Below are 24,484 nucleotides of genomic sequence, written 5' to 3'. Positions count from 1 at the left end.
AATAGCACTATGCAGTAGTAAGTTAGTTATAATATGTACAAAAGCACAGGTTAGGATCTTTAATTGTGAACATTAAAAACAAAAAAAAGTTTTAACAGTACAAATATTACAGTCTGTCAAAGTTCAGCATATGTGTATCTGATCACTTCATATTGCAATGTTTGCAAGACAGTTCATACAGGTTAAGATTTATTTTTCATTTCAAATTAAGTCACTCAAAAAAACCCCTCTCCATGCAGGAAGTCAGTCCATATGATGCACTTGGGGCGGGGGGGGGGAAGGGGAAGGGGAGAGAAAGTCAATCACTGCATGCTCTCCACACAAATTACCAGTTTCTGATCTTCATCAGGAAAGAACCACCTGGATAGAATCAGAACTTCACTGCATAAGTTCTCTACAATGAAGAATCCAATAAAAGAATTAGCTTTGAAACAGTTTTAACAAGGGCATTAAGCAGAGGCACCGTGTTTCCATGCAGATTTTTAAAAACTGAAGCTTTTTTAAAAGATTGAACTATTCGTTTAGTGGTAGTCTGTGTACAGTTTACAGAAACAGCAAGGGCAAAAGACTTAAAACAGTCACTTCATAATATAAGCTTACACAAGTTTGTCTTGTAGCACTACTGCTGTACGTTACTTCAAAGTTTTATTGCAGCAATTGAATATTCAAAGATTCTGTACTTCACATGCTCAGATTTTCAAAGTTATGCCTGTATAATAAGGTGACTCACATTAGATTCAATGTATGCAGTTAACCCTATACAACTTGACCTCCAGTCGTGCTCCAGGACCTACTTTTCATAGCTTTTAATTCCATTGTAAAAATCAAGGTGTTTTGGGTTTTTTTTTTTCTTTGTTTCATTTTTGGAGAATGTGGAAAGAGCAAAGATGACCCCTAAAAAGGGTGAAATAAAAAAAATGGACTGTGCCCTTATCTGTTTTGATAAGGAAGCTGCTTTAACTTTAGAAATTTAGTTTAGAAATTCAGATGCTGCCTACGTTTTTTAATCGCGGATGTGTACACCTGGAGAACTAACCGATACCAAACACGTGAAACCTGATTATTGCTCTGTACACATTATAGCTGGACCTATAATTTAGTAGATAGTTATGACACAGTAAGCTTAATCAATTATACAGATCAACATACAGAAGCTTTTCTGTCTGTCTTTGTCCAGTATAACTTTATGTATAAACCTAGCATCCTACCTGACCTTATTTTCAGAAGTTCCTTCTGGCACACTTAGGTAGTTATCCTGGAGTCATACAGCAGTAGGATACCCACGAAATATGGATACTTCTCCATTATGGATTTCTTTTACTTAAACCCATAATCCCCTGCCTGAGGGATCAAATTTACCATTTTTCCTTCATTTTGTTCTTAGTGGCACTGCAGAATGCTAGATATTCTACATTACCACTAACTCGTTAATGGCACGGGTGGCTTTGCACCTAGCGGCAGCATGAGGTGGAAAGTCATCGTGTAGATAAGGCCTAAGAGGTGATGTAAAAATCCCCCTCTCCCCCAACATACATACTCTCAGAGTATTTGACACTCCATACCTATGACTCAAACACATGACAAACATGCAGAAGAAAAGCTGCATCAAAGAACCATAATTTCCCTGATCACCAAATATGCTTCTCCACTGAGGACCTGAAGAACTTCTTCTGCCTTACTGGAAAAACAAGTTGATATTCTAGATACTTCTAGAAACAAACTAACTTTTCAAAAGTTATGCAGAGTGCTGATAAATGCTGCTTTCCTTTTATCTAAGATTAATTAGACTGACTCGTGGAAAAAGTTATTGCCTGAGATTTTCTATAACAAAGCTTCTGTCTTCGTTATGGAGACTACCAGCAAATGTGACATCCCACATCAAAGGTCCTTGAAATAGCAAAATGGATCTTCCTTAAGGAGCAGTTCCAGATGGCGTGGCAGTAAGGATAAAAGACAAGTAGTAAAAGCTACATCCACCCTGCACTTCCATTAACCAAATTGTTCTTTGACTAATTATTGCTTGAGAAACTAGATAGGTGAGGGAATGTGTTTTATTGGACCAACTTCTGTTGATGGACAGTACAAACTTTAGAGCAGTGCAAAGCTGCTCTTTTGAAGAATGTGACATCCCATGTCTACTTCAGAAGAAAAGCTCCGTGTAGCTCAAAAGCTTGTACCATTCACCAATAGAATTTGGTCCAATATAATATATTACCTCACCTACCTTGTCCCTCTCATATCCTGGGATCAAAAACAGCAACACCACCACTGCAAATAACTATTTCAAGTATGAATAAATACACATGATATTTACACTTAAGGTGTTTATGCAGTTGTGACATTATCTGATTAAAATATGACCACATAGATCATTGTTGCAACCACCCTTATGTATTTGCAACAAATCTTGTACAAAATGTGGCATGTAAGAGGTCTATGAAAAGGTTATAATTTGCTATCTGTATGCATATATCATTTTTTCTAATTGAAGTTATGAATATTGGCTCTATACCTGGATTTCAAATGTTTGCACCTTGTGGGCATTACCCCAGGAGGTTAGCCAGCACATCTTGGAGGGACTATTCAAATTAAGTGGCTCATCAAGAAACACTTAACTGACAATGGACCGTGGGAGATGCCATCTACACGGAATGGACTGTCCTGCAAACATGCTATTTGAGGTATAGGTAATGGCTTCTACTGCTTTCAAACCTTCATGCATGGACATGCGACTTGCCCATGTGACTCCAAACACTATCTTATCACCTGTAATTTTCCACTAGCTGTGTGGAGGGCTTTGTTTAAAACAATGGGTTTCCCTCCACATTGCAGAAGGTACAGGGGGCCTGGAAACACCTCCATTTTGCCTCTATCCTGCCTCTGGACTATGAACTTATATTAATGGGAGCATTCTAACTAAGGAATTGAGGACCTTCCAATGATTTGGAAGTAGCCAGAGACTTGACTTAAGCCAGCAGTTTATTCCATCTCTGCTACAAGCCTTAACCAAGAACTTTGCATTTATTGTATGTATTTGATTCTTTTAACCAAGTTTAACTCTCACCTTTTCTTCTTATGAATAAACCTTTAGATTCTAGATACTAAAGGATTGGCATCAGCGTGATTTTTGGGCAAGATCTGAGTTATATATTGACCTGCGTGTATGGCTGGTCCTTTAGGATCAGGAGAACCTTTTATGTGATGAGACTGGTTGTACAGAACCACTCCCCTTTAAATCCAGTGGTTTTGGTGGTAAAAATATAAGAACTGGAATGCCTAAGGAAACTGTTTTTATGACTTCTTGTTAGCCAGTATGGTGAAGCAGAAGTTTACTTTTGTTGCTGGTTTGGTATATTTTATGGAAGAATAACTACCAGTTTTGGGTTGTGTTTGCCCTGTTTCTCAGCTGTTTGCCCCAAGTTTGGCATTCTCAGTTGTGACCCACTGAGGCATGATTACAGTAATGCAATAGGAAACCGACACCACCACAAAAATAAGCTTTTGGATCATCCACTCTTTCTGTTCAGTGGCAATATGCTACGCATCCCAAAATGTGAACTATGAAATACAATACCACTGTACAGCGTCCAACAACAGTTTTTGCATATGAATTCAACGTGGATTTTGGTATTTACACAAACAGTGCTTGATAGAGTTAGTCAGGGGAAAGAATTTTTGGGAATTTTTTTTGAATTTCAAAAGACCTTAAGCTAATTCTAGTACTTGATTCCATACCAAACACATTTCAGCTTACTACACAGTCTAAGAAGAATAAGCTATTCCATAAGAACTATTAACTATGGTTTGTAACCTGTCCTTTAAATCAGCTACTGTACCCAATGACTGGAAGACAGTTAATGTAAAGCCAATATTTAAGAAGGACTCTAGAGGTGATCCTGGCAATTACATACATAAGTCTAAAATTGTCAGACACATAGAAGAACATAAATTGTTGCGCAAAACTCAACAAACATGGTTTCTGTAAAGGGAGATCATGTCTTACTAACTTCTTACAGTTCTTTGAGGAGGTCAAACATGTGGACAAGGGGGATCCAGTGGACGTAGTGTACTTAGATTTCCATAAAGGCTTTGACAAGGTCCCTCACCAAAGGCTCTTACGTAAATTAAGCTGTCATGGGATAAGAAGGAAGATCCTTTCATGGATTGAGAACTGGTTAAAAGACAGGGAACAAAGGGTAGGAATAAATGGTAAATTTTCAGAGTGGAGAGGGGTAACTAGTGGTGTTCCCCAAGGGTCAGTTCTAGGACCAATCCTATTCAACTTATTCATAAATGATCGGGAGAAAGGGGTAAACAGTGAGGTGGCAAAGTTTGCAGATGATACTCAACTTCTCAAGATAGTCAAGACCAACGCAGACTGTGAAGAACTTCAAAAAGATCTCACAAAACTAAGTGATTGGGCAACAAAATGGCAAATTAAATTTAATGTGGATAAATGTAAAGTAATGCACATTGGAAAAAATAACCCCAACTACACATACAATATGATGGGGGCTAATTTAGCTACAACTAATCAGGAGAAAGATCTTGGAGTCATCGTGGATAGTTCTCTGAAGACATCCAAGCAGTGTGCAGCAGCAGTCAAAAAAGCAAACAGGATGTTAGGAATCATTAAAAAAGGGATAGAGAATAAGACAGAGAATATCTTATTGCCCTTATATAAATCCATGGTTCGCCCACATCTTGAATACTGCGTACAGATGTGGTCCCCTCCTCTCAAAAAAGATACACTGGCATTAGAAAAGGTTCACAAAAGGGCAACTAAAACGATTAGGGGTTTGGAATGGGTCCCATATGAGGAGAGATTAAAGAAGCTTGGACTTTTCAGCTTGGAAAAGAGGACACTAAGGGGGGATATGGTAGAGGTATATAAAATCATGAGTGGTGTGGAGAAAGTGAATAAGGAAAAGTTATTTACTTGTTCCCATAATATAAGAACTAGGGGCCACCAAATGAAATTAATAGGCAGCAGGCTTAAAACAAAAAAGGAAGTTCTAATTCATTCAGCATACAATCAACCTGTGGAACTCCTTGCCTGAGGAGGTTGTGAAGGCTAGGACTATAACAGGGTTTAAAAGAGAACTGGATAAATTCATGGAGGTTAAGTCCATTAATGCCTATTAGCCAGGATGGGTAAGGAATTGTGTCCCTAGCCTCTGCTTGTCAGAGAGTGGAGATGGATGGCAGGAGAGAGATCCCTTGATCATTACTTGTTAGGTTCACTCCCTCTGGGGCACCGGGCATACCAGGCACCGGTAGACAGGATACTGGGCTGGATGGACCTTTGGTCTGACCTAGTATGGCCATTCTTATGTTAAGCACCATATGGTCCATAAAATGAAATGTGAAAGATGCTTTTGTAACTGTATATTTTGGTATTATCTACTATGATTTAAATGCCAATGCCCACTATGAAGTAGAATTAAAGAATACACTACCCAAAATTCCAATATGTAGGAGAGATAGCTTGATGAGTTTATTTAGAGAAGGAGGGGGGCTGAACGTGGAAAAAAATTACTGAAACAAAGCCAGGTTTAAAAAAGATTGCATTGCGTTCTAAAAAAAAAAAAAAAATGGCAAGGTCTGTTGCCATTCTTATCTCTTCCAAACGTAAGTTCCATAGGTCTAGCTCCTGTGAAAGCTCTATGTTGCACTCATGAGCCTCTATCCTTTGATGGACAGTTCTGGTTCCAGTGGAACATGACCGTCATGGTAGACAAAATTTATCCCGTAACTAGGGTGAATTCTACAGAAGGCCTTAAACATCAGGACACACTTTGAACTGGAGTCTCTTCAATGGGTAGTCAATGAAAAGAGCTAAGAACAGGATGAGGTGTTAACAATGATCTGTACTACACCAAGCACGTGCGCCCTGGGTCTACCTTCTTACATTCAAATGCAAGTATCTTGGGCCACACTTTGCTCAGGCCGTGAACCTTGATAGAGAAGGGTTGTAGAAAGAGCTCATGGATACGTGTTCTGGCAATACCCCACTAGTCCAAATGTTTTCTGCTTCTCAACAGTTAGCTGAGCCATAAGAATTCAAAGCAGCCTAAAACCACAAAGCCAACAATAGAATACTCACCCTATCCACAGGGGTACGGAGCTTTCTGTTATACATTTGGACACCCAGGGAAGAAAAACATGAGCAAACAGAAACAAGAAAAAGATAAAATAGGATACAAGAGAATAAAAACCTCAGAATTGTGCCAGGTCATGGCTACACGTGCACAACAGCAGCTTTTCAAAGACTGCACATGTAACTGCAGAATTTTTTTCTCATTGGAGAAAAAAATATAAATAAAGAAGACGCCTGTTCACATTTAGCAAGTTGTTCCTTCAGAAGTTTGGATTACAGGTATTAAATCAGATGTTGGAAGAAATACAGTATCCCAAACCACTAAGTCTGTATTCGAAGAACGGCTTCACTTTCAAAGATAGTCCAAGCTACAGGAAGAGTCCCCTTCGTTCTTCACATTTAAAAAAATGCCAGTTAAACCTATAATTATATATGTGGAAGTCCCAAACTTCTGTGTGACTGGATTTCTCAGAGCTTGTCCTCACAGGGGAGCAACTTCAAAATAAACTCGGGTCTGAATTTAAAGTGAAATAGCTATTCTGCACTAGCATCCCATGTGGACACGCAGTATTGAATAAGTGTCCGCACATGGAGCTAATGCGAAGAAGTTTTTGTGCAATAGCTACTTCACCATGTAGACAAGCTCTTACATTCAGCAAATCTGAGAATTTTTAAACCATTCATCTAAAAGTATTCAACTACCTTAATTCTTCTCCAAACACACCATTAAAACTCATCTTTGTAAAAAGGACTTGGACTTGAAACAGCAGCATTTGAAGTATAAGAAATGTTGCTCTAGAACAGGGGTTCTCAAACTTCATTGCACCACGACCCCCTTCTGACAACAAAAATTACTACACAACCCCAGGAGGGGGGACTGAAGCCTGAGCCTGCCCCAGTCCTGCCACTGGGGGAGGAGGGGACCCCAAACTCCACTACTCTGGGCTGGGAGGCCAAAGCCAAATGCCAAGGGCTTCAACCTGAGACAAGGGGCTGCTACTCAGGGATGAAGCCTTCAAGCTTGGTGGGTTCAGGCTTGGCCCCAGGCTCCAACAAGTTTAAGACAACCCTGGCAACCCCGTTAAAATGGGGTTGTGATGCACTTTAGGGTCTCGACCCATAGTTTGAGAACCACTGCTCTAGAAAAATCAGGACAATTTCTTTCATTTTCACTACAGTAAGCCAAGTAATAGAAAACTGGCTCATTTTTAAAGTGCACAAGCTAGAGAGTTTATTAAGTGTGGCCTCAAATTGAATTTGGTACAGTGCCACAAAGTTGGGTATTAGTAGTTTCATGCATGATATTACTTAAGATAGGAACAAATGGATTTTAAGAAAAAAGATAATGGAAAGTCATACGCTTAGTTATCCCTTTTCCCCCTTATGTTTTTCCCTTTATATTTTCTGTATTTCCTCCCCTCCTGCCCCCACATCATTCTAGTATAGAAAACTAGTCTTTCAGAGAGATATTAGTATGGCAGTATAACTTATGCACTTTGAAATAATTAAACTACCACCACCAAACCCTCTACTTCATGACTGAAAGTGACTTGAATTGCTTTACTAGTAATGGAGCAGAAGAGCTTCCCAGCAGGAGATTGGCTGGTCTGTGACAGCAGTACCTTCAGCAGAATCTTCAGACCAACTCCCTGCTCATCAGTTTAACTACCAGTTGAAGAAATGCACTCCATTTCCGGATGCTCCCTAAAGTCTATTCTGGGTAAGAGACATAACAGGAGATTTATGAAAGTTATTCATCACCACTAACAACCTGTCAGAATGCCTAAAAAAAGTACACCTGACTGAAGAGTACCTGGGTCGAATTGAACCCCTGGCAAGACCAAAGTAATGCTTATTGGCAAATGAAAATGCTTTGAAGAACTTTCCGAGACATCACAGAAGGCAGAGCAAATTTGTGTCAGTTTCACGGGAGGGGGAGAGAGGGGGGCTTGGAGCACTAAAAATGTAAAGAAACATAAATGTTTAATTTTCAAATGCTTCATTTTAAAAGTGTCTATTCTGAATCAAAATGGTTCACTTCGAAATTTCCTTCAATTAAAAAAAAAAGTGTTAAAAAGTGTTTGAAACACTTTTTTTTAAACTTAGATTCACAAAACGACTTCTTTAAAAATGTTCAGAGTTGCCAGTCAATCAAAAAAAAAAAATCTATACACTATACACTGAAATGTAAGTATAATATTTATATTCCAATTGATTTATTTTATCAATTATATGGCATAAGTGAGAAAGTAAGCAATTTTTTAGCAATAGTGTGCTGTGACACTTGCGTCTTTTAATGTCTCAGTTTGTAAGCAGTCAGTTTCAAATTGTAGTTTGAGGCCTGGGGTCCTAATCTACAAAGCAATTACTGGATGTGGTTTTTGGAAAGGCTTTAGGAGTATGTTTATTGGAATGATTAAGGGATGAAAGGAACTATTTTGTAGGTGGCTGGCAGAGTTCCTGCCTGAACTGTTTAAGTACTTAAATAATAAAATAAATAATGATAATGGATCAATAACAAGCTATATGAAAGACAGAATTTCTATCTGTCAGAATAGTTGTGCTCCTCTGAAACAATTCAGATGAAGACCAAGATGAAGTATGAGAGCTGGGGACAAAGCATTCTCAGTTGAGAGGATCGGTCTATGGAATATACAGACTGGGCAAATCCCGTCTGACTGTGACAGAGTGCTCAGAACAAGCAACTGAACCAGCACTGTGATCACTGTAAATCCAATTAGTTCCCTCAGAGAGGGCCTAATCAAGGGAAGAAATGACTAATTACTAGATCAGCCTGGGCTGGAGGAGCTAATTAGTCCATTAACTGCAAGAGTAGAAAAGGAGTACAGGAAGGACAGTATTAAGTAGAAAAACTTTAATGCAATGGGTGCAGGTGCTTGGTTACTTCCCAATTTCAGAGCTGTTTGTTTCCCTTCCATAGATGTGGATCCTCTACATTTATTAGTTCTAAATTCTTATACCACACTCATCTCTGCACTATCTATTAAGTAAGAACAAGATGAGCTCTCTTGTCTCCATTTCATCGGGAGTTTTGTTTTTTAATATCTGGTTTTGGTGCAGTTACTGAGGGAAGGTTAGACTGAAGGGAGTTTTACACTTTGCTCTGAAGGAACTGACGTTCATGGCTATTTCAGTATCTTTCAGGTAAGAGTTCCAGTCATGGGCCAGTTGCTGAGAAAGCTCCATGTCTTACACACACAAATTCCACGCTTTAGGTTGATCAGCTCATTTTTTTTCCAGTTCGTCACAGGTGACCCAGGCAGCAGTTTCTGAGAGATAGCCTCTGACTGGCTCTTCAATAACCTGGAACAATCTCACGGATTCAAAGATGAGTTCTGAACTATGGAATCTGATATACAAGAAGCCAAAGAAGAGACGAAAACATTGTGGTGGTGATGTACTCTGGATCCTGTGTTGCAAATCTGACAGGCTGCTTTAAAAACAAAAAAAAACCCACATCAAGGTTATTCTGAAGTAGAATGTGTTACAGTAATAAAGCCTACAGGTCATGGATGTATGGTGACATTGCAGTCACTATCCTGCAGGATGATGAGGAGCAGTTTCTGCTCTAAACTGTTCTGGCTATTTTACAGTATAGTTTGCTCACCTTCCACTTTTGGTGTCCTCTGTAAGTCTGATTAAAAATTAACCCCAAAGAACGACAAGTAGTAGCTATCCATGGTGTGTCGATAGAGAGGCCTGTTATGTGAGGAGTTTTATTATTTTGCTTTCTGCTTTAAAGTTTTTGGACAGAAATCCTTAGAAACGCTAAAAAACATACACTGAAGTATAGATAGCAGAAAATCAGTATTTTAGGACTGACAGATCTTTATCACTGCAACAAGCTGCTCCACAAATCACATAGACATTACTAGCCATTGGTAAAGCTAAGTTTCAGAGTAGCAGCCGTGTTAGTCTGTATCCGCAAAAAGAAAAGGAGGACTTGTGGCACCTTAGAGACTAACACATTTATTTGAGCATAAGCTTTCGTGAGCTACAGCTCACTTCATAGGATGCATTCAGAACCAGGCAAAACACGTCAGCATCAGCCAGACGGGTTACAATCTATCTTTTTGGATGAATTGGTTTAGAAAGGCAATGTTGAAAATCAGAAAGCATATTTGGTAGTTTAAGGTTACCTGCTCCAAATCCAAGTATTCTGACCAATTAGTAGTGTTAAAAATATAGCTAGAGGCCCACATTAAGTGGCAATTTGATCAGAGACCCAGCCAGTAGCTTGTTAATGCAGTATCCATCTCTTCACTGTCAAGTATTTGCAGAATTTTAAATTGACGTTTCAAAACTCCCATAATGCAGTTTGGTATCATACAAAGGCCTGAGTAGTTCAACTAGTGAAGTACAAATAGTAGGTATTCTACTACTATGGTCATGTAATATCCATCTAAAAAGTGCTAAGAAACCAAAATAAGATCTGCATATTTTTGAATAACTGCTACAGGAAATTGTGAAGAAAAGATTTCATCTTGACCTAAAAGTGAAATTAAAGAACTGAACTGATTATTTAATTGAATAGTACAATTAATTCTGGCACATTAACATTCAGAAATGGGGTGAGGAGCACTGGGACTTCAGACTAGTCCAAACACTTATTAGCAAACACTTACATAGCACTAACTTTACAGAGTTATTAAAAAAAAATCCCTTCCTGTAAGAATTTACCATTTAAAGTAGACAAAGGAAAGTATAGAGAGATCGAAATAGGGCAAAAAGAGCAGATGCAGTATAGGAATTTAAGTCAATGAAATAAAGCAAGCCACCAAAGCAGATGTGTCATAAATATAAAGGGAAGGGTAAACACCTTTAAATCTCTCCTAGCCAGAGGAAAAACCCTTTCACCTGTAAAGGGTTAAGAAGCTAAGACAACCTCGCTGGCACCTGACCAAAAAGACCAATGAGGAGACAAGATACTTTCAAAGCTGGGGGGGTGGGGGGGGGAACAAAGGGTTCTCTCTGTCTGTTTGTCTTTTGCCAGGACCAGAGCAGGAATGCAGGTCAGAACTCCTGTGAAAAGTCAGTAAGCAATCTAGTTAGATATGTGTTAGATTCTCTTTTGTTAAATGGCTGATAAAATAAGTTGTGCTGAATGGGATGTATATTCCTGTTTTTGTGTCTTTTTGTAACTTAAGGTTTAGCCTAGAGAGATTCTCTATGTTTTGAATCTGATTACCCTGTAAGGTATTTACCATCCTGATTTTACAGAGGTGATTCTTTTACTTTTTCTTCAATTAAAATTCTTCTTTTAAGAACCTGATTGCTTTTTCCTTGTTCTTAAGATCCAAGGGTTTGGGTCTGTGTTCACCTATGCAAATTGGTGAAGATTTTTATCAAGCCTTCCCCAGGAAAGGGGGTATAGGGCTTGGGGGGAAAGACGTTTCCAAGTGGGTTCTTTTCCTGTTATATTTGTTAGATGCTTGGTGGTCGCAGCAATAAAGTCCAGGGACAAAAGGTAAAATAGTTTGTACCTTGGGGAAGTTTTAACCTACGCTGGTAAAAATAAGCTTAGGGGGTTTTTCATGCAGGTCCCCACATCTGTGCCCTAGAATTCAGAGTGGGGAAGGAACCTTGACAAGGCATCAGGAGGGATCTCAAGGAGGAATGAGTGAGGATGCTGAGAGAAAAAGAGGATGCCATTCCACAAGCAGGGAGCACAGTGAAAGAGCATTTAGATGAGAAAGTACTGGAGGAGTCTGACAGAAGAGCAAGTCAACAGCACTGGAAAAATTCAGCTTCTTCGAAGACCTTGGAGATAACAGGGAAAGGAGATGAGGCAACAGAGAGAAACAGGACTTGTTTGTACAGTTTTGTACCACTTTGTTGAGAGTTTCAAATAGATATAATTAAGGTAGTACATCATACTAATATGGATGCAGTTAAACTAATATTACTCCTGGGGGAATTCTGTGTCAAAAAATTAAAAATTCTGCACACAATATCTTCAAATTCTGCATGTTTTATTTATCAAAACAACACAATATAATCACACCAGTTTCAATTATTTTTGGTAATTTATTTCAAAATATCTGTCAGCATTCTGCCTGTAACAATACAGACAACAACAAAAATTCAGGAAATGTTTTTTGACAAATAGATTCCTTACTAGGTATATTAATACAGAACTCCGAGTAATAATTCATTTAAGCTACAATACAGAACCGTATTTCCCTACCCCTCAGAAGGCTTGGGGAGACGGGGTAATGGAGGAGCTGAGGAAGAGGGAAGGAGATCGGGTGTGAACTTGGAGGGTTGTTGCATATGGGTGGGAAAAGTATGGAACAGGTTTTGGGGGAGGACATTGTTAGGGAGCTTCCCCCTGCAGACCCTAGCTGACCCCTTGCCTCTCCCATTAGTCAGGCACATCTGCCCCTGTCCCCATGCATCCCTGCACCCCCGATCCCTGTGTCCCTCCACCCCCATTCAGACACCCACTCCATGCAACCCAATGTGACCCTGCACCCCGTCCCTCTGTCCCCATGTGTCTCTGTGCCCCCACTCAGCCACCCCTCTGTCCCTATGTGGCCCTGCACCTTCCTCCCTCCTGTGGCCCTAAACCTCCACTCCCATTCAGCCCCTACCAATTTGTTCTCCCCCAGGTAGCCCTTATAAGCCCCTATCTGACTCCCCAGCAGCCCCATGCTGTCTGTCTCCCCATAGCCCCTGTCTCCTGACCTCGCCGGACAGGCGCTGTGAACAACGCAAGCTCTTTCTCTTCCCTACCTGGCCAGGAGCTGCTACTCTGTTCTATCGTCACAGTGCCCTCTGGTGGGTAAAAGGTGGAACTCAGCAACTTTCCAGCCAACCTTATTTTCAGCTGGGGCTGCCTGGGAGGCTGCTTTGTTCTAGCAGCACAATGCCCTCTGGTGGGCAAAAGGCAAAACTGCAGCAACTTCCGGGCAGAGCTTTTTTCTGTGCAAAAAATTAAAATTGTGCAGCTCATTAATTATGCATGCACACAGTGGCACAGAATTCCCCCAGGAGTATAGTATGAAGGTGCTGCTATTAGTATAGCTTAGTCCCATAAATTTAGCAGGAAAAGTACCAATACAAGGCACCTTTTTACTGGTATAACTGCATCCACACAAGAAGTTGTGCTGATTTAATATTTTTTAGTTAAAAGATCTCCAATCATACCCTAGCCAAAATAGTTAAAACAGCCCAAAAAACTGAATAGATCAGGATTTCCTCAAGATAAGCTTGAATGCAGATAGGAAAGAGAAGAGGAGAGCAATCAATAAGGAGGAAAATGAATGAAGAAGGATTATGGCAAATTAGGAGATGAGAATAATAATTTTGAGTTGATAAATCACAGTATTTGAGCTAGAGAGAAGCATGGAGATCTCAGAAATATGCAGGAGGACAATGAGAATGTAAGAACTACCATACTGGGTAAGACAAATGGTCCATCTAAACCCAATATCCAGTCTTTGATAGTGGCCTGTATGAGCTTCAGGGAAGTGCACAGAACAGAGCAGTTAGAGTTATCCACTCCTCTTCCTATCCTAGCTTTCAGCAGTCAGATGTTTAGGAGGGTTTCTGACCATCTTGAGTAATAGCCATTGATGGACTTATTATTCATGAATTTATCTGGTTTGGTTTTTTTTTTTTAAACCCAGTTATACCTGTAGCCATCACAACATTCCATGGCAACAAGTTCCACAACCTTCTGTCTATTCATTTCACTTGGTGACCCCTGGTATTTGTATTGTGGGAAAGGGAAACCAACACTTGTCTATTCACTTCTTTGGCACCCTTCATGATTTTATAGGCCTCTATCATCCCTTAGTCACCTCTTTTCTAAGACGAGCAGGCCTAATCTTTTTAAGTCTCTCCTCATATGGGAGCCATTCCATACCACTGGTCATCTTTGTTTCCTTTCTCTGAACTTGTCCCTTTTGAGATGAGGCAACCAGACCTGTACACAGTATTCAAGGTGTGGGCATGCCATAGATTTGCATAGTGGCATTATGATATTTTCAATCTCATTTTCTATCCCTTTATTAATAGCTCCTAAGTTTCTTCTAGCATTTTTGACCACTGCTGTGCATTGAGATGAAGTTTTCAAGAGATTATACACAGTGGCTCCAAGATCTCTTTCTTGAGTAGCAACAGCTAATTCATACCCTATCATTATGTATGTGTAGCTGGGATTATTTTCCCAATGTGCATTACTTTGCACTTATCAACATTGGGCAACTAAATGACAGGTGAAATTCAGTCACTCACTTTTGTGAGATCCCTCTGTAACGGTACCTTAAATAATTTTGTCTCATCTGCAAACTTTGCCACTTCACTGTTCACTCCCTTTTCCAGATCATTAATGAATATGTTGAACCTACAGGTCCCAGAACAGATGCTTGTGAGACCCCCGCTGTTTACCTCTATCCATTGTGAAAATTGAACTTTTATTCCTACCCTTTGTTTCCTACCTTTTAAACTAGTTATTGATCCATGACAGGACCCCTGTTATCCCTTGACTACTTAGTTTCTTTAAGAGTGTTTGGTGAGGAATCTTGTAGAAAGCTTTCTAAAAGTCCAAGTACACTATATCAACTGGATCACCCTTGTCTGCATTTGTTGACATCCTCAAAGAATTCTAATGGATTGGGGAGGCATGACTTTCCTTTACAAAGGCCATGTTGACTCTTCCACAACATATTGTGTTTCTCTGTGTGTCTGATAATTCTATCCTTTACTACAGTTTATAATACCAGTTTGCCTGGTACTGAAGTTAGGCTCACCAACCTCTAATAGCCAGGATCACCTCCGGAGCCCTTTTTAAAGATCATCATTACATTAGCTACCTTCCAGTCATTTGGTACAGAGCCTTGCTTCAGCAACAGTTTACATACTACAGGTTACAGTTCTGCAATAAGAGATAAAATTAAAGAGAAGATAAAGATCTCCTGCTGGACCCAAATTTTGCCTTTAAAGAAGTTTGGAGGATCCTGGAGAAAGGACAGAACTAATCACTCCACTACTCCAAAGTAACTGGAGAATCCTCCTCTGATCTTCAGAAGACTATTGAAAGGCAGATGATTGAACGTTCACACACAAATAAATAGGTCTCTCTTGTCCAAGCGCATCATTTGCTATGAGAAAGGGGAGTAGCTCCTCCCACCCCCAGAGTTGGTCCCCCACAAACTTTTCATAGTTCCTTGCAAGCTGATGCTCAAGTGCCTCCTCCAGACCCTCTACTCCCAGTTGGACAGGAAGCAGCAACAGCCTAGAAAAGAGCAGAGTACAGAGTGAGCTGGGCCCAAATCCCTGCCCTGGGCCAGCCATCAGTGAGAGACACTCTCCTGTCCACTACTGCCTCCCACCCCCACTTACATGTTCTCCAGGATAAGACTGACATGCTACCTCCTGACCCTCCTCCAGGATGGAACGACCCATTAACCTCTCCACAAACAGCAACCCCCAGAATTTTTCCAACTTGATATCCTTGATCTTATCTAATATACTTAAATTGTAAGTAACTTGATGCAGACACTGTCTTTTGTTGTGTGCGTGTGCCGTGCATAGCACAATGGAGCACCAGTCTCTCATTGGTGAGTGTAGGTTCTACTGTATACAAATATTAAAAGTTTTATAGGGGATATACGCCCTGAAACATGAAGGGTTTAAGCCAGCCACCAACTGCAATGATGGGTTAGAAAGATACTTCCCAGGTTATACGTAACAGACCATTAGGGAGGTTCTTGAACCTTTTTCCTAAAGCCACTGTCACACACAGGATACTGGAATAAATGGAATATTGTTCTGAAAAGTAGGAAAACAGCTATAATTCAGGGAAAGCTGCAAATGTTTGATAAGGACTTAGATTGTAGGTAGCCTTTTTTTAAACAAAACACAAACAACAAATATGCACTTGAATTTTTCTGCTCTGATACACAGCAGGCTTATTATATGTACCCCAAACCCTCAATACGCACATTCTGACAAAATGAAAATGCTAACCTTTACAGCAAAAACTTCTATATCTAATGCACTTTACTACTCAAGTGAATTGCTAATACAGAAGTTTTTATAACAAGCCATATCCAAAAGAAAACGCCACAAAAATCATCCTTAATAATGAAGTTATAACTATGTCTTCATTTCAATTTCAAGCTCAAAGCTTTCTAATTCACTTACATATCCAATGTGACTTGATAATATCTATAGGGATAGTGTCATACTACTATTAATGTTGAGTTAGATTTCTATTCAGTTTCGCAATGTAGAAGTTAGCGACCCCAAAACAATTTGAAGTTATCAGTTACATATCCAAAGACAACATTTTGTTGTATACACTAAGTTACTGGCTGTATTTAAATATAACAGATTACAAAGTCTCAGTTATTAAGAGCAAAATTAAGTCTTGCACTAGTAAAAGTTGGTATGGCATATGTTTGTACCAACTCTGAGAAACACAAGAATAGTTGTGGGAAAAAAAATTGTTGGAAAAGCCACTGTAATTTCTCAATGTAAGAACCATAGCATTCAATTACTTCATAGTAAGATCTGAAGCAGTCACACACTCCACTGGCAATTCCAAAATCTACACCGACAAAGAAACTCACTTGATGAATACCTTGTCAAAGAAATCAACCTCAGATTAATTTATATGAACCTCTTCTTCCCCTACTTGTTTCCTGTCCTCTACCCCATACCATGTAACTATATTGCAGGGGTGGCCAAACTGTGGCCCACAAGCCACATGTGGCTCTTTTACCATTGAGGTGCGGTGTGCAGAGCCTTCCACGCCCCTCCCCAATCTCCACCTACTGGACTGGGGGGGGCGGCACCTTGGTACCTCTGCCTTGCAGCAGTGTGGTGGAGTAGAGGCTTCTGCCCAGCGAAGAAGGGGGTCTCGAGGCTCCAGCCGGACTTGGGGCTTCAGCAGGAGCGGGGCTGAAGCCAGACACCTCTGCGGGTGCACTCCTGCTCTCCAACTTCTGAAGATTGTTGAATGCGGCTCGGAGGGTCAGTAAATTTGGCCACCCCGATATATTGCTTCTCAAACTTCATGCTCAATGATGCTTTATACAAATGTTAAATAGTTAGATTTAAACCATGAACCAATACCCTATACAGTAACTCCTCACTTAAAGTCCTCCTGGTTACGTTGTTGATCAATTAGGGAACATGCTCATTTAAAGTTGTGCAATGCTCCCTTATAACATTGTTTGGCAGCCGCCTGCTTTTCCACTGCTTGCAAGAGCAGCCCGTTGCAGCTAGCTGGTGGGGGCTTGAAACCAGGGTGGACCGGCAGCCCCCATATCAGCTCCCTGCTCCCTTAAGTGCCCTGTGCAGCAGCCACCCAGCAGGCTGCTAACTGCCAGCAGTTCAGCTGTTCCTCCCCCCACTGCCATGTGCTACTCCTGCCCTCCGCCTTGGAGCTGCTCTCCGGAGCCTCCGCCTTGGAGCTGCTCTCCGGAGCCTCCTGCTTGCTGTGCAGGGAGAGAAGGAAGAGGGGAGCTAATGTCAGGGTGCCTTGTAGAGTATGAGGCTACATTAACAACGAGTTAACCCTTGAGGGCTCAGCCAATTGCTAGTTCATCATTTAGCAGTAAGACATCCCCTAGGAAATATCCCACCCTTTGACTTCACCAAATCAACCAAGCTTCACAATCATCATCACTGTGTACCAGTATTAAATTGTTTGTTTTAAACTTATACTGTGTGTGTGTGTTGTCTTTTGTCTGGTGAAAAAAGTTTCCCTGGAACCTAACTCCCCCTATTTACATTAATTCTTATGGGGAAATTGGATTAGCTTAATGTCGTTTCGCTTAAAGTCACATTTTTCAAGAACATAACTACAACGTTAAGCGAGGAGTTACTGTATTTAAAATTTGGAAATACACCTTGTCCCTCTTCAAAGGGCATGTATTTCTCAATGGGTCCCCTGGCAATGATGATTAGTTAGTAGTGCGAAATAAGACACTGTTGTGTTTGTTTTAAGAAAGTAACAAAGCTGCTCCATTCTGTTCCAGGAAAGATTAAGCCCCAAAACTGCTAGAGGTAAGGTCTGCCCTGACTTCCACCCCAATGCACTGAATTACATAGAAACTTGCACCCATGCTAACCTAAGTGTCGCTTTTCAGCAAGATCACCACCACCAACTGTAGGCAACTCAAATATTTATGAAAGAAATAACTATTTATAAACATTACAAATATGTTAAAAGATACTTTGACATCTGAATTTTCAGAATGGTAAAATGAACAACATGGATAGAGTTTTATTTGTAGTCTTAAAAGCACATGCTATTTAAAGTCAATTCTAATTTTTGGTTTAAACTTCAAAGTCTATACCAATTTCAACTTCTGTATAACAATTTCAGGAACTCAGACTGTTTCAGATTTCATCTACTTGTGAGACTAATACCAAAATGGTCAGACTTTGGTGCCTAAACAAATGTCCTGATGTTCAACAGTACTGCAGTTCCTACTGACTTCACTGGCTCCGCTGTCCATGGGCAATGCTAGATGGGAAGCCAAGTCTTCCTCCATTAGTTGCTGAGAAAAGGAAGGATAGCTGAAATCTTTACAAGGTGCTTCCCCAGTCAGAGGGCTCTATCTTTCACACCCTCATGTTGCAAATGTCAACTGTATTTCCCCACCACGTCACACCTTTCTTTTCTGGGAGCTGGAGTGAGGAGAGGAGCTTCCTCTATCTCTGTCTCCAAAGACACCTAGTTGCTAATGCAATGTAAGGAGTCTCCACCACTTTCATTCCTGTTGAGCAGCCATTGTCCAGTGCCTGTCTCTGCTGCTTCTTGTTTTTCTCAGGTAGCAGCAAGAAACTGACCCAAGACTTGTCATTTACATGCAGCTACCCACAGAGTTCTGATTAGAAGTAGTCAAAAGTGACAATACTTTGGTTATCATTTACTCTGCTGCATCTTGGGACTGTGCTGCAGATTTAGATAGACCCCCCCTGCTTCTGTTTACGCTGTTCACAACTGGAAGGTGCCCTATGCAAGCTTACAGGCCCGACCTTTTTAAAATAAAAGGACAGATTTTGCAGAGGTAAAAAATGTTGTTAAAGCTAATGTTAAAATTATATGATACACAAGTTGAGAACAGAGTGTCTGTACATCTGGGTATAGCGCTTAGATTATCCACAAATACAAAGTTTGTTGAAAAACCTCTTAAAATACATATAGTACATAATCGGCAATAACCCAAATTTAGGTAAATTTGCTTATAAGGTCTAGATATTGGAACCCGAATACTCGAGTACATCATTCATGAAAAGCTATACAGAGAATTGGTTTAGAAAGAAAATATAGGAATGAATGTATATCGCCCCCAGTAATTGAGCACTTAGGATGGGTTGACCCTTTGTAGATATAATCCATCAGAGAAATATTTTAGTTACTTTCCGATTTTGCTTTTCATCAGCACTGTACGTTCCTGGGAAAGGTTCTTACTCACGACAGGTAAATGAATTTTTCAAACTCTGATCAAGAGGTTTTGTTTTGTTTAATTTGAATTATTAAGTATTATCTATGTTGGAGTTCTCTGTAGCATTCAAGATTCTATACAGGATGAACACTTTCAATGTATTGTTTTTCAAAACCTGCATTTTACAGAATTTTACACTGAAATAAGCTCCTTCTGTTGTTGCTGCATGGACACTTATTATAATATCATATTGTCTTCATAATTCCTGAATCAACTGGGCTAGAGAAATTTAAGGGATACAGCAGCAACTAACATAACTAAGCTCTGTGTAACTGGAAAGCTTGGCTCTTTCACCAACAGATGTTGGTCCTTTTTCAGCCACCTTGTCTCTTTATAGCACCATATGAAACCATTGCACTCAATTATCAAGGGGATCAATATGGGTAAAATGTCACACGTATGAACCTCTCATCCAGCACTGTGAGCTCTACTAGGACTATGCACATGTGTTATATTACATACGTGAAATGCAAGGCCAACATCACATCTGTGCCAGTGGTGTCAAATGAAACTGAGAAATTGTAAGTCCAAAAGAGCTAACCAAGTACAGACAGAAAGCTTGCTCACTGTAAAGCTAAAAAGATCAGATCCTTACAATCTGTACAGTTATACAACTGCCAGAAAGGCATTCATATACTTTCACCTGACAAGTACTTTCCTTTCATTAAGGTTAGCTTTGTTGTGTTACAGGAGTTTACTGTAAACATTTATTATTTTACTTCTATGATTAGGTTTGTTGATCCAGTTTCAAGTTGTTCATCTCTCTTACGCTCTAAAAATAAGTCTTCCTTTATAGCCGCATTTTTCATACTGCATTTACATTTAAGTAAGAAGCCTACAGATTAAGAATGACAGTTTTCAAACGTGGTTGCCTTAAGTGAAGATCTCAAATCCAAATTTGGACAGCTAACTAAAAGCAGTTGGATTTTAAAAAGGTGCTAAACAGCGATATTTTCCACTGACTGCAATGCTCAGCACCTTTTTTAAAAATCAGACTGCTTTTTACAGGGGAATTTAAGACACACATGGACGCCTCTCTTAGACACTCAAGTTGGTAATTACTGGCCTAAGCACACCTAGGGATATGTCCAGCTCTACTCATTATTAATCCTCTGTCATTTGGAATCTCCCTGTTTGCTGAGCCAGACTCTAAGCTTTTCCTCCACTTCAACTCCAGCAAAAAAGGGGAATAAATGAAATCTGAGTAACAGATTTAAACCATCTGTTCCTACCTCCCCGCCCTCCAAGAGCTAAGCTGACACGTAAACACACGGAGGAGGCTGAAGGTGACCAGGCAGCGAGAGGGAGGCAGTTACACACACCCGCTGCCGGGCGCTTCCCCACACCCGCTGCCCCGCCTTCACCTCCCGTCCCGTAGGAGCCCGGTGTGCAGCGAGGCGCGCCCCGGGCCCAGCCACAGAAGCCACGGACTCAAGAGAGCGGCAACTTCGAAAATGCTGCAGCCGCCGCCGCCCCCCCCTCCCGCGGGGCACCAGCCGCCCCGGGACACGCGTCGCGCCGGCCCCACCCCCGGGGCACCAGGGGCCGAGACTGCTGCTGCTGCTGCAGCGCGCCCCCTCCCCCCCGCTACGGGCGCCCTGTGCGGGACTGGCTCGAAGGGCGGGCGCCGCCGGGCACAACGGGGAGCGGCACCCCCTTGCCCGGCACACCCAGGAGCCGGCCCGCCGGCTCCGCCCCAGCCTGTTGCGCGGCCCCAGCCCCCGCGCCGGCGAGGGGGCAGCCGGCGGGCCGGCCCCAGCTCCGCGGGCGGGCAGCGCTGACCTTTCCTGGCCCCCTGGCTGGGGCTGCTGCCGGCGCCTTTGGAGGGGTTCCTGCGCGGAGCCATGTCACCGCCTGTCAGGGAGCAGAAGGGCAGGAGCGGGCTCCCAGGAACTGAGCGAGGACACAGCCGCAGCAGCCGCCTGACCCTGCGTGTGTAGCCACTGCAGTCAAAGGACCCGCCCCGGCTGCCGACGGACAGCTACCTCCGCCAATCCTAGCGCTCTCGTCGGCATCACTTGCGTCTTATTGGTGTAGACACGAGGACTGGGCGGGACACGTTGCCCTTTTCTCCCCTTCCCTCTCCGAACCGGCCGCTTGGAACGTGGCAACATGGAGCGAGCGCTCTCGCGAGGATTCAGCTTCCGACCCAGTGGGAGAAGTGCGCGCGCTGTCCGCGAGGGGGACGTGGGCGGGGCTGCTTAGAGGGGTGGGGGGGCCTGGTGTGGCTGCGCGCTCCGTAGAGTTGTTTACCCAGGGCTTGTGGCGTGACCCTGGTCTCAGCTGCATGCTCACCTACTTATGCTGCTAAGTGATCCTCTGTGCCTCAGTTTCCCTATCTCTAGGAAAGGGACAGTGCTCAGTTACCTGCGCAAAAAAGCAGCGTGCAATCATGACGTGAGGAGTATTAGAACTGGCTAATGCTGTCTGCTACCGTACACCCAGCTGTAGTTTGCGCCAGAGGTTCTGAGCTCCATTCAGGTGGTCTGCGGATAGTTCCCTCTAAGGTGCACTGCTGGGCAGCCGCACATGAGAGAATGCAGGGTCACCCACCTAATTAGTGGAGCTGCACAGGTATGGCTTCCCTAATTAGGTGCCTGAACCCTGGAGAAGATGCACATGTAAGGTGGGGTGGTGGCCTTGAGGAGAATGGGGGGGGGGTAGGTGGGAGGGAGCAGTGGGGTAAGAAGAGGGGATGGGAGGATTTTGGGATGTGCAGCGTTGCAGCGGCAAAAGAAAGAGGACTTCCCCCAGCGCTAGGGCTGTAGCTGCTGGGGAGAGACAACCCTCCTTCCCAGCCTCATCTCTGGGGCTGCTGTGGTGGGGGAGAGCCCCCTCTCCTTCCCAGCTCAAGTTTGGAGATTGCTGAGTTGGGGGAGAGCGGGCACATCCACCACATTAGAAAGGTAAGACTACTGATGTTAAAATGAGTTGTGTGCTTTTATTTGTAGAACAAAAAAAATTATTATTAAGGGTTTTTTTTATATCGCACTTTTATCCAAAGCGCTTTACAATAGTTTAGCTAAGGGTAAAAACAACATTTGGAAAGATCATTAAGTGGTCCACCGAGATCCTCAGCAATTTTCAATTGGTCTGCGGGAAAAAAAGTTTGAGAACCACTGGTCTACACTACAGAGTTAGGTCCATACAAGGTAGCTTACATTGAACCAACTATGGAAAGTATCTACACTTAAATTTTGCTCTTGTTGATGTAATTGCCCCATTACCCTGACTTCATGCAACTCGTGGCGGTAGACTTATTGAGTCAAGGTCAATGTAGTTAGGTTGACACAGTGTCAGCGTAGACCAATGGTTTTCAAATTGCGGGTTGTGACCCAGTACTGGGTCGCGGAATGTAAGGCACTGAGTCACGGAACTCTGGTGAGCACCGCCGACCAGGCCATTAAAAGTCCCGTCGGCAGTGCTGCTTGGTTAAGGCAGGCTAGTTCCTACCTGTTCTGACACTGTGCCGCTCCCCGGAAGCGGCCAGCAACTGGCCCCTAGGCAGGGAAGCTATGGGGCTCCACGTGCTGTGCCCCATGCCCCCCCCGAGAACTGCCTCAGCACTCCCATTGGCTGGTTTCCGGCCAATGGGAGTGGGGGAGAGCGGTGCCTGTGAGTGAGAGCCCTGTGGAGCCATTTGCATACCTCCGCCTAGGAGCCGGACCTGCTGTTGGCTACTTCCGGGGTGCAGCGCCATCCACGGTGCCTGGAGAAGCAGGAAGCCTGCCTCTGCACCACCGCTACTCTGCTGACCGGGAACCACCCAAGGTAAGCCTGTGCCCCAATCCCCTGCCCCTGCCCCAGCCCTGAGCCCGCCCCCCCCCCAACCCGGAACCCTTTCCTGCACCCAAAACCCCTCATCCCCAGCCTAGAGCCTGCACCCCCAGTCCAAAGCGCTGACCCCCTCCTGCACCCCAACCCCCTGCTCCAGCCCAGAGCCCCCTCCCACACCCTAAACCCCTCATTTCTGGCCCCACCCCACAGCCCTCACCCCAACCCTTTGCCCCAGCCCTGAGCCTCTCCCAAATCCCTCATCCCCCAGCTTCATTGGGTCACGGGCATCAACAATTTTTTTTCAACTGGGTCACCAGAAAAAAAAAAATTTGAAAACCATTGATGTAGACATTGTGTTGCTTAAGTCCATGGCTGTAACCAGGGTGGGGCAAGTGGGGCAGTTACTCAGGGCACAGAGCTATGGGGGTGGAAAAGTGGGGTGGGAAAATGATGGAAAAAAATGGTACGGGGTTCAAATATGCTTGCTTACCCTGGGTGCTACAATGCCGATTTACTGTTACTTATTTTCGCAAGCTGCCCCATGCTGATAGTGCAATTGACACAGGTGCTCCTGGTGAGGATACACACAGCTGACATAAGAAGGAAAGTGTTGATATGCATTAGCAATGTAATTTCTGTCGCAGCTGTATACTGACATAGGTTGACTTAAGGCCATATCTACACTACAAACTTATCAGGTGTGGCTCAGAGCACCCTTTCCGCTGAGGATGTGCGAATGGTAGGAGTTTGTGCTACTGGAGCAGGAGACTAAAATGCCATTCCTTGTGCCACTGGCTAGGATATGCAGCATAGTAAAGATGCAGGTAATGGCTATAGATGTGTGACAATATTAGTTCTTTCTTCACAGTGGAGATCTAGAGTATAGTGGGGAAAGAGGCTCCTTTTTCACAGAGGTACTCTAGAAGTAATTAGCTTTCCTTTGATCTGCCACTTTTTCAGTCAGTGAGCTGCATTCAGAGAAACTCACCCAATAGTTATCCTCCAGTCAACAGAGTTATACATCAAATCATCAATTTTCAGCTCTTCAGTGCACGGATTTGTGTTGTTTATCTGTACTATGAGGCTCCAAGCACATTTTTTGGATTCTATGAAATAA

General features: G+C 42.5%; 1 protein-coding gene across 7 annotated transcripts in view; it reads right to left on the bottom strand.

Moving 5' to 3' along the window:
- ASPH (aspartate beta-hydroxylase) overlaps positions 1 to 21,545 on the bottom strand; it is a 203,569-nt gene extending 182,024 nt beyond the window's left edge. For 6 of the 7 annotated variants that reach the window (XR_013345144.1, XM_077810220.1, XM_077810221.1 and 3 more), the window contains exon 1: positions 21,373 to 21,545. Coding sequence is in view for 6 of the 7 variants with exons in the window: in XM_077810220.1 (XP_077666346.1) it covers positions 21,373 to 21,436 (64 nt within the window). In the remaining variant the exon portion in view is untranslated. Of the gene's footprint in view, positions 1 to 15,281; positions 15,363 to 21,372 lie in introns of all 7 variants that reach the window. The other variant, XM_077810224.1, reaches the window with a different exon arrangement.
- Between the last annotated feature and the right edge of the window lie 2,939 nt (positions 21,546 to 24,484).

Source organism: Eretmochelys imbricata, chromosome 2 (genome assembly GCF_965152235.1).
Source record: "Eretmochelys imbricata isolate rEreImb1 chromosome 2, rEreImb1.hap1, whole genome shotgun sequence".
NCBI classification, from domain to species: domain Eukaryota; kingdom Metazoa; phylum Chordata; order Testudines; family Cheloniidae; genus Eretmochelys; species Eretmochelys imbricata.
Note: the sequence above shows the minus strand (reverse complement) of the source record. Positions and strands in the feature narration are given on the sequence as shown.